The sequence below is a fragment of the Cinclus cinclus genome, chromosome 5 (assembly GCF_963662255.1).
Source record: "Cinclus cinclus chromosome 5, bCinCin1.1, whole genome shotgun sequence".
Lineage (NCBI taxonomy): Eukaryota > Metazoa > Chordata > Aves > Passeriformes > Cinclidae > Cinclus > Cinclus cinclus.
In genome coordinates, this window is record NC_085050.1 from 15573358 (window position 1) to 15584568 (window position 11211).

Consider the following 11211-nt stretch of genomic DNA (forward strand, 5'->3'; position numbering starts at 1 on the left):
GGCTCCTGCACAGTGTTCAGAGGTTTTTAGATTTATAACAATACTACTGCTATTCTATTATACAAGCCTCTTTTGCTTGTGCTATATTAAAATCTACTTTCTCTAAATCTGTAGGAACAAACCCCAATCATTCAGAGCAGGCCTGCCCCAGCTGCCCTGGCCTTCTGACAAAGGAGGCCATGACATGTTTTGTTTCTGCACCTTTGTGTCAAATGTCATGTGCAGGAGCCAGCCCTGTTTGGGGAGACTGGAACTGTATGTATGGATTGATGGACCATGCAATTGCATCATCTTCTCCAAGGCACACTGGCTTAGGTCTAGAAATATTTACTTCCAACAATATTACACCTGTGAAACCCAGAATGCTGAGCACAAGTGGGCTGCAGTGCAAGCAGGACTGATCAGGCATGATTTGTGTTTTATTTTTCTTTTTATTATTCACCCCACTTGACTTCCTTCTTAGTAAACAGTAGCACGCCTCTTTGAAGGAAGGTTGAATAGAAAAACACCCTAATAAACAGGCTCTGGGCACGTGAATTTTTTAGTGTGACAACAGCTGTACAGGCCCAAGTAAAAAACATCTAAATTTTCCAGTTTTGGTATTCCAATGTTGGTAATCATGCCATATAAATGCAAATTATGAACAATTCAGAGGTTCTCATCAACACTGGAGTGGAAATTCATCATGGACTTATTTCTGTAATAAGCAGTAAGACATCCCTGCCTGATGGGGGGTTGGACTAGATGATCTTCAGAGACCCCTTGCAGCCCAAACCATGCCATAATTCTGGGAAAACCTTCACAAGAGGACTACAGTCTCCATTACTAGTGCATGGGCACTGCAGGGAGTTCATCCATATGGACCACACACCCACACACAGACACATCTCTGCTCTCTGCAGCACCACCAGCTCTCTGGGTGCACTGAAGAAGCCTGGCTACCCAGATGCTTGCAGTGTCAGGGTGGCTTTTTCTTCTGGCCAATTAACTGAAAGAACATTTGGAGAGATACAGGATGAAACTGGTCACAAACCAGGCCACAACCCTCTTTAACATCAAGCTCCTCAAGTTAATCTCTCACCTTTAGCAGCAAGCTTGACAGACACTTGGCTCATTGTCATACATTCACCTCTATTCTCACTATCCAGCTTCAATAATGTCATTTTTGTACCTTTCTGCTCATACCTGCAAACTGATAAAAGTTAATCCAGAAGTCTTGCATTCACAATTATGCTTTAACACTATTCACTGCTTTAGCTAGCTTGGCAAGGGGAAGCCTTCAAATCCTGTTAGGTTGTAGTATAATAGCTACCCCCTTTTCTAGAATAATTGAGTAGCACACTACGGTTTCATTCCCTACCAGGCCCTTGCAGTTTCTGGTGCAGCAGCATCATTGCAAGCTTTTAGTTTAAAATCAAAAGCATATTAAGCAATTGACAGTCCTGTACTTGTTTGACAGGACATTCCCCTCTATTTTGCATCCAGAAAAAAAAAAAGGGGGGGGGGGGGGGGGGGGAGTCATAGCAAAACAGGCAATCATTCTATGTTAATTTTAACATGGGCACGTGTGAGCTTCTCCAGTGGGAAGAGGGGAAAGGTTTCCTGACTCATGGCAATAAATCCTTCCAACACATCCCTGAAGTTCATAAAAACAGAAAAGTGCAGAGGGAAAACATACAAACAACTTTTTATATTTAATGGCTTTCAAAATGTTCCCAAAAATCCAACAGAACTGATTCCTGTAAGTCTATGCTCAAAACAGGTAATGCTTGCACTCTTTATCTGAACTGTATTTCCACATAACATGGCTGGATTTGAGAAAAAATTTGCCCCAGCTGAAGGCTTCCCTCTATGCATGGCTAGTAGATCCTCAGCATACACTTTATGCACCATGATCAGAATTAAATACTTAAAAATTCAACAATTTACCACAACTAAAGAGTATGTTCAATTAAACCCTTTAAAATTAAGATATTGGGAGTAATGGAGACAGCCCAGTACATAAAACAATATATATTTATTTAGCACAGAAAGTTCCATTTTCAAGTGCATGTATACTTTTTTCTACTACTTTATGGCATTTTGCTTTTTGAAAAAAAAAAGAACCATCATGACTAAGAGAAAGACATACTATTCATTTGACAGAACAACTGTTTTATCCTACAATAGGCCTGAGAGCATCTTATGAACTGTAAGGCAAGTTAGGAATTCCTTCTCAAGTGAGTAATCTCTATTCAGTTCCATTAACTCAAGTGGAACATTCACAAGAAAAGTGTTACATGACTAGCACATGATACATGACTGCAGTGTTCCCTATGGCTACAGCCAGCATAATATGTAAAGGTGGGGTTATAGAGTCAGACAGAAGAAGATAGGATACTGGAAGATTCACAGTTAAGTTGCCAGAAACAATTACTGACAGAGAAAAAAATCCAACCATTATGTATGCAATCACATAACATGTTAAGCACATTTCCCATTTCACAGAAAACAGGTAAGTTGCCATATAAGGCTCAGAATTAGGACATCAACAGACTTTGAAGCCTGCAACTGTCAGAGACAAGTTCGTATTATTTCGCAAACAAATGCTGATAGCTCACAACTGACAGTATGGAAATATTACTTGAAATCTGTTTCCATTAATGGAATAACTATAAACACTGGATACAGAAGACCATTCAAATTACACTGGTGGAGAGACGTTCCGTAGCTTCTCCTTTGCTGAAGTTTCATTATTTTAAGTGACTGACATCAAAGATGTGCTGCTGAAACTAGTTCAGTCTTCCCACCTGCAGTGATCACCTGGATTAGACTGCCAGAGCTTGGTCGATCCTTTCCTGTTATCCAGTCATAAAAGGTTCTGTTTTAAAACAAATGGATAAAACAGGGTGAGGGAGAACAAAAAAATTACAACTACTATTGGGTATATTGACAGGAAGATTAAAATACAAGCCTATACTTTTCTTTCTTTTCCTAATGCTCTCTCTAGTGATTTCTATGTGATGTGATCACCGGATTCAGACCCTCAGAATAAGACAGAGGGCCCAGAGAATTTCCAAAATAGCTCACAGGAAAAGGCCAGGAACTTAAAATGTCAAGAGTAGCTAGGTTTTTTCCCAGTTAAAAAAAAATTCACAAAAGGTGAAGGAGGAGCTACTTTAGTTGCCTTTATAGCACATATATAAAAGAAATACAGTTTTATGGCTAGGACAGGATTGCTAAACCCAATACTCTGACAACAGGCCATTATAACATTTTGTTATTTAACTGCGTCAGCTGGGAGGAAAAAAAGTCATCTAAAGACATCTAAAATATGAGTAAGATGGACACATTCTAGCTAGCAGACCAGGAGACTCCTTATCAAAACACAACATAAACTCCTTCCTCAAAATCGAATAGAGAAAGTGAAGTGCATTTTACAGGTCCTTCAGCCTTTCCAGTAGAGAGCACATAGCAACTGCCATGTTGCAACACCCCACTATCCAACAAGAGCTTCCAGGGCACAAAATTCAAGTGCCATATGGGAAAGGATTTCCTACATCCTTCTCAAGATGTAGATGCTGGCAACAGATGCTGATGTTGCACAGTGAGATTTTCAGTTTTCAGAGCACTGGGGTTAAACTTCAGGGAATTCAAAACAAAACAAATCAACCAACTGAATTTCTCTGTAAGGATAAATTATTTAAAAGTTAAACCTAAAAAAATAAATTTTCAACACTGCAACATCTAGCTAAGCTGTCCCTGGAGCACAGTAAATTAAGGATCTTTTTCTGAACATTTTCAGGCCACCTAAATTCAATTGATGGGGCCTGTTTTAAAGAGCCTCATCAGAAACTGCAGAGGCTTAAACTAAACAGCTGCAACTAAAACCATTTCCATCTCTGGCATTCACCTTCAATAAATCTACAAAAATGGAAATATGATGTCAGAACTAAACTACACTCTGAACAATTAGCAATAGGTAAATCTAATTCCACTGTCGTTCCAAAAGACTTAAAATGTGTAAGAGTTCACCCTCAGCAGAAACTCTGCTACTCCCCATCACATGGCAGAAGGCAATATTCATGTTGCACCTTCTCTAACCATGAGGAATGAAAACACTAAGGCAGATAATCTCAGCCTGCCATTTTATAAGCTACAGTTGAAGTTTCAGCATTTCGCAGTATCATTCAGGACAAGTTTTTGTGGATAGTAAAAAAAAAAAATCTTTATTAAATTTTTCTAAACAAGAGTAGAAATACTGCCAGTTGAGAGAGCTGAACTAATAATGTGCCATAAACTGGGCAGTAAAATGTGTTTAGAAGAAAAAGAATCCCACCCAAGTTGACATGCTTATTTGCAGTTTATCTTTAAGCCAGGTGTCTCCTGCACCTGCTGTCTGCAATTTAATTTGTCTACAGGCTTTAAGAAATTCTCCAGCTTCCAGCTGCTTAAGGCTATCTTCCTTGCTGGAATAACTCATGTACTGAAGCTGAAGTTGATGGAGTTAGGCTAATACTCTCCAGTTAGGAAGCCTGTACAATTAAACTCAATGCGATTTAGAAAGATACACAATATGATGATGGAGGAAAAAAATCCACCCAAATCCAAGACAGCTATTTAAAAAGAATGGGCACTGAGATGCAGCAGCAAGATGGACAGTGCGAAACTGTTTAGTTATCCCACAGGTACTCACTCTGCAATGAATTCTAAGGGTGTCCAGGAGCTGAAATCTGCATCAGGCATTGATTTCCTGTTTGCTGGTGTATCTAAGGTAACCCTGTGATTAAAAAAGATAAGCAAGCCTTTTACTTATGTCATGTTTCTGATGAGCACCACCTGTTTCAATACTCTGCTGTAATATGTGACTGACTTTTACAACATGTGCTGTGTATTTCCCTTGCATCCTCCCTGTGTGTTAACAGAATATAGTCATTACTTTCAGTGTATGCCCAAGGCTCCAACTAAGAATCCCCCAGCTTCCTAGCTAGCTGAGGAACTGCCCATTGGAGCTTGCAGCTCCTTTCCCACCTCTCTCATGCACATGGGGAATGGCAGCTCTTGAGAGACTGAGTGCATAAATACAGGAAGTTTTCACTTGGACAATACATATTTATGCTACACACAATGACATGAAAGGGTTGACTTTCCAGAATTGCCTCACTGAAATGCTGTTGATGATCCAAGGTGCATTTACCCTCTCAAAAATTCACTTAACAACAGAGTTTTGCATGAGAACTACAGAAGAGCAGCACACACATGAATACAACGATCTTGGTGTCTGCCTGCCTACGCTTTCTCTAGAAAGTGGTGTCAATTATCCAAATATATTTAATGCCATTCCTGTCTGACCTGAAGAAGTGTGTTAAGAGTGTGTGTGAGGAAATCAAAAGTAGAGAATTCAGGTAGTGTACCAAATCTCTGTATAGAACTCTTTAGTCTTACATTTTGGGTTCTGAATGAGATAGAGACCTGGCAAGAAAAATACTTTCAATTTTTGCAACAGAATTGAAAAAACTAAACATAGTGAAGACCTACTAAACCATCCACTTTTTACTAGCTTTCCTGACAAAAATGAAAGCAAGTTCAACTTTTTTGGTTTACAGGTCCTCAAAGTAACCTAATTTTACCAATCAAGCATAGGTATGCAGTACCTTATGAAGAAGTATCTTTAATCAAGTGAAAACCTGTCAAGTAATCCTTTGCCTTACTCTTATCACAGAGCTAAGTCTATAACTCTGCTGAACAGTTCATCTCATTTTTACAGTTCTGTCTATACTGAAATAAAGAAATCATACATTAATGCATGGCTTCAGTTAAACAGGTTAAAAGTAAACCAAATGTTAATCCTAACATCCACTACCATTTTCCAAAGACAAAGAAAAGAACATAATCATTTTTAGGGTGACTTGTGTAACTGTTCATCCAGTCAAGGTGCACCCTTTCTCTGTGAGCAGGTCTCAGAAGCTGTTTGTGTGCTGTGAACAGGACACTGCAAACATATCTGTGTGGCTCTAGGTTACAGCAGTAATTAAATTAAACACAGGCAGAGACAACTAAGCAACCACTTACGGTAAAATGGCAACTGCAGCAGAACCAGGTGGCAGCCCACTGCTGGCACCAGCCAAACTGTGACAAAGCTGATGCACTGCTCCTTTGGCCATGCCATAGGCAATCATCCCTAAAAATTAAAGAACAGCCAAATTAGAGCACACTCAGAACAGCCCTCAATATCAGCAGTAACATGACAGAAACTAAAGACTGTTTGATGAATATTAAGACCACTTACCACAGCCAGAAAATAATCAGACTTTTAAAACATATTAAAGCATACATATTAAAAGAAAAAAAATCATAATATTAAAGAAAAGGCTTTAGTAAACATCCAGAAACTATCACAAAACTCAGTTAACTTAGCACTACAGGAATAAGCATCTTACCAATCCAAGCACATTTAGTCAATGTATTCAAATGCACCCTGAAGGATGTGACCTACAGGGCCAGTTTTACAAATTTAACAGAGTAAGATGCTCATAGACTCTAAGAAGGCACTCCTCTATTAATTTTCATCATATAAATAAGGTATTTGTGAGTTTGGACCCAAACAGATACAGCTCACTTCCCTCTCAAATCTGGAATTCACTTGGTCAGCATCCCAGGTCTGACAAGCCCTGTGGAGAAAGCTACAAAAAAACACAACTCTCATGGTAGAAAATTTATAAATAATGTGCAGGGAAAGCAAGCTTCTTCCTAAAAATGGATGCTTTCTAGCCAGCCAGCATTTAGGAGTGTAAGAACAGCAGGAACCACAGCATAAGGCACACTGCTCAGGAACAAGATCTGGACAATCTGGGTGCTAGAGGTCTCAGATGTCTCAAGGCATGTATCTGTCAAGAAATCCAGACACAAATAAAGTGCCTAAGAGAACATTAATGTATTTTGTCTGCTTCAACTGAATGTCTTTCTTCCTACCCATCTATATGGCACTGAATCCTTTTCCAATGTTCTTAAAGAAGTATTTTGAATATAATAGAAATACTTCTACAATGTAATTAGATGTATTATATAACATGCATTTTTATTAGGAGGAATCATGGACAGCACTAGCTAACTTATTTTATTGCTATGATAAAAATATTCACATCTGTATCACACTCCTCTCATCTTGCTTAAACCAAACATTCTAAATCTTCTTAGAAACCCTTTTATGCCTGCTACATTACTCAGACACCATATTTGCACTGCTTCTGTCACTGTTCACGTAATTTTTCAGAGCTCTTCAGTTTGCATTATATGAGATAAGATTTTCTCATAGGAAAAGAAAAATCTCAAGAACAGCAAACGAGAAAAAGATCATTTTTTTCCAGAACAGCCAGTCATACAAGCCTAATAAGGCATATTTGCAAAAGTTGAGTAACAACTCTTTCCCAATTCTTCCTGATGTTAATAAGTTGCATGTGTTTGCCCAAAGCACTGCTGTGACTTTTAGAAAAATCCAGACTAGCTGAAACCAGCTAGTTCAAAAGAGGAAGGCTCATCACTTTAATTCCTGTGTTGTGGTCCCTACATCCCAAGACCACCCAAACAGAAACTGGGAAAGCTTGCCAGAATTCACTTTGTTTTTCATTTGTGTATAGCCAGTCAGCAGTACACTGGAAATTATTCATCTGCTTATTCTCAAAAATAAACCTTTTATCTTTGACTGTAACAGATGCCACTATAAACACAAAAGGTTGATCATTAGAAAATATATAAAGTATGTTCAACCTAAAAGTTTTAGGCAAAGCTTTCAAGAACAGTCACAAATTGTGTATGTTTTAAAACCTTAGTATCTGTGTCTTAAAAATATTGTTGAAATGACACTAGTAAAAGCCTGGGAAGGAGAATTTGTCTCAAACTTTCCTCTTGCTGCCTGTGGGCTTGTTTGTCACTGCCTTTTTTTTTTTTTTAAATTTTAAACTGCTTCCAGATTTCTCCCTCCATGCAGGCCAACATGGTTGAGAAGTGAGATTAAAAATCCAATAAAGCTCCTATTAATTAACTAGCTGAGGACAAAGCCAACAGTCAACAAGCTTATCTATATCTGAAGCAAATGTAGACTGGAATCAGAACATGAGCAGGACAAGCATGCTTATCAGAATCAGCTGAGTCAACACCAACAGAAAAATTGGTCAGTTAAGGACTCTGTCTTTCAGAACACAAATAGGAAATTTAACTTTGTCTAAGCATGGTACTTGCATTGCTGTGTGCTTCTAGCCTTCATTATCTTCCAAACTTTATTCTGTATCATATACTAGCCAAGTACATCTCACCAGTGCACATCAAATACTGTTTATATACTGATTCTATGTGCTTTCACTACAGCTTCAGGAGTGTCACTATTGCTACCTTGCTACCTTCCTTACACATTTCAGCAGCAGGGTCCCATTTGTGCTAGATGTCAAGAAACTGGGATGTGAACCTATTGCTTCACAAATCAGAATGCTCAGATAAACAACCATCTCTTAACTGCTGGTGTCCCTGCAGCTGTCATGAATAGCATTTTACCTGGGGTCCCAGATAAAGCAGCTTGAGCTCCTGTCAGAGTCAAGAGGCCACCCTCTTTCAGATGTTTTGTGGCAAGGTGGCTGGAAATCGTCGATGTCCAAACGCTCTGCTTCCACATCAGATCACAGTTTTTGTATAAAGCTGATTAGGAAGAGAATTAGTGAAATTAGCAGAAGGAAGACTTTTAACTCTGATTTCCTCACTGTTACACAGAGTGCAACAGCATTATGAAAACACGCATTCTACCATTTTCTACCTCCACATTGTATATTCATTTGCCTTTTGTATCTCCTTTCTCTTTGAGCCTGTAACATCCAAACCAGAAGGGGGATGAAAGGGACACATTTTACCAGATTTACTCCAGACAGAAAACAAGGCTCTTTTTCTTCTTGTATCTCTACAACAGTGGGCAAAGTATAAATTTCATTATGAGTATTACATGTTTTAAAGCCCTTTTTTAATCTGAAAGGTTTTTTTCTGAAGCATGGTTTTCTGTAGCATGATTAAGCAGTGCCTTCCAATATCATATTGGGCAGTAACAGCTCAGAGAACTGCAGGAAGCAACTGAAGTTTTATGCATAAAGCAATGACTTAAGAAACAATATCAATGTATCTCTCATAACTTGCCTGACACAGGTAATCTCAGGAAAAGTCAGCTCACGGATAACAATGCTAGCTCCTTCAGAAAGCACATCAAAACTTCTTGATAAAAATGACTGCATCAACAAACATTACTGAAGAAACTAAATGCTGTGCAAATTTAACAGAAAGCAAAAATTCAGAGAAGCACTGTGTCTAAGCTATTTTGTACTTCTATGCTTTTGTCCTCTTCTGGACTCAGGAAGAAAGATTTTTAAGGACTTCTCTCATATATCACTAATGTTTTCACAAGCACGTCTACCAAAGGCTTACACTTGGCTTTGGCGCTGCCTCCAGCCCATCCTCCTGCTACACACAAGATGGCATCCACCTTTTCTTCACCAAGAAGTTTCCCAACTTCTGCTGTCACCTTCAACACATAGAACAAAAACATACTGAAACCACTGAACTGATAATATAAAGAGATCAACACCACAAATGCTTAAAGCTACTTTTTCCGAGTTAGGTATTTGAGTAACACAGGACACAGCAATATAAACAGATACAGAAAATTAATATTTACGATTCTTGAACTCAAAACAACTGTGTTGAAAAATAACTATAGATGAAAGTCAGACTAATGAAAGCCATGGAGTGTGATGTCACTGGAAATAAGTGATAATAAAGGCTGAAACACCTAACCCTTACCTCTATTGTAAGCAAAAATAGTTATTTACTTGCTTTTAACAGGTTTTCTTCTGAGTAAGGTATTGTTTAAGATGGGAAATGAAACTCCAGTCCTGACCAGGACTACTGGTGTAACTTTTGATGACAATGCAAGAAGAACAACTGAAGATAAGCCTCCTTATTGCTTCTGTCTGGACCACAACTATCAGTTTGAGCTTGGCCACTAAATTTGAGCTTGTATACGCTTAAGATACCTATAATTTGTTCTCTTTCAAATATAAGACCTTGTAGCTGGTAATGAATTCGTTGGCTACAAATTTTCTCTGTCAAAGTAAGTCGCAAACAATCCATCTCTCAACAAGTAAAGAAGAACCAATAGCTTTTGCAAAACCATATTGAAAATTGTATTGTAAACATTCTATGTTACTCTTCCAAAGCCATGGGAGTTGTGTGGATATAAAAAACCCATATTGGGCTAGATATTCAGTATATCAGTAATAGAAATTGGTTCAAAACTTAAAGCACAAAAATTAAACCTATCTATTGAGAATAAAGCAAAATATTTTATAGGCTGGCTTATGACTCTCGTACATTGTACGAAAACCAGTGTGTTCCCCTAGGGATTCCTTGGGGCTTAGGTTCATATGCTTTGAGCATGCCATCTACTTACACACAACCCATTTATAAGTTAGGGTTTTTGAAAGAAGTGTTGCATTTTAAGATGTCCTTACTCATCTTCATTACAACTCACCTCGTTCAGTCTGTGACTTTTAAAAGTCAAGACAAAAACAAAGCAAAACCGCCTTATGCGCTGAGCCTCCAATATTCCAGACCACGCTTTTTCTGCGTATTCAGTTCAAAGGAATTGCAACAAATTAAAAAGAAGTGACGAGCAGAAGCTGAAAGACCATGAGGTTCGCGACGGCCGCACGACCGTGACTGACCGCGCTCCTGCTTCCTGCACGGAGCCGAGCCCACCCCCGCAGCCCCGGCTCACTGCACGCGGCAGCGGAGGAGACGAGCACTCCCCGGGGGAAGCTCCGTGCATGGCTCGGCCGAAGGGACGCGCACACCCGGGGAAAGGCTGGCTTGGTGCACCGCTCCACCCGGCACCGCCGCCGACCCACCTGCTCGGCCTGCTCGGGGAAGGAGTCAGTCGCTCTCACCACCACGTTGGCGCTGGCGTCCGCGTTCTCCGCCAGGTCGATGCTGGCCACCCACTGCCGCGGCGAGAGAGAGGAACGGAGCGTTAGCGGCCCGCAGTGCCCGGCCCGGCGGGGCACGGCCGCTCCCCGCGGGGCTCCCCGCCCCGCCACCTCCCGGCCCTGCGCTTACCCAGTTCTTGGACTTGAAGTACCGCACGCACTGGGAGCCCAGCGCCCCTCTGCCCCCGTACACCAGCACCCGGCCCGCCGCCAT

General features: G+C 40.0%; 1 protein-coding gene across 1 annotated transcript; it reads right to left on the minus strand.

Annotated features, from left to right (window-relative positions):
- Positions 1–2152: 2152 nt before the first annotated feature.
- Positions 2153–11211, minus strand: QDPR (quinoid dihydropteridine reductase). Its single transcript, XM_062493406.1, has 7 exons — positions 11128–11211; positions 10920–11012; positions 9439–9535; positions 8527–8667; positions 6052–6160; positions 4676–4759; positions 2153–2860 (listed from the first exon to the last, which is right to left on the minus strand). The coding sequence occupies exons 1-7, from the start codon at positions 11209–11211 to the stop codon at positions 2752–2754; spliced, it is 717 nt and encodes a 238-aa protein (XP_062349390.1). The 3' UTR covers positions 2153–2751.

Coding starts and splice junctions, on each gene's coding strand:
- QDPR (XM_062493406.1), bottom strand. CDS start 11,211: ATGGCGGCGGGCCGGGTGCTGGTGTACGGGGGCAGAGGGGCGCTGGGC. Junction 9,536..10,919: donor TCCCCGAGCAGGCCGAGCAG/GTGGGTCGGCGG, acceptor TATGTGTTGAAG/GTGACAGCAGAAGTTGGGAA. Junction 2,861..4,675: donor CCCTTAGAATTCATTGCAGA/GTGAGTACCTGT, acceptor GTTTTAAAACAG/AACCTTTTATGACTGGATAA.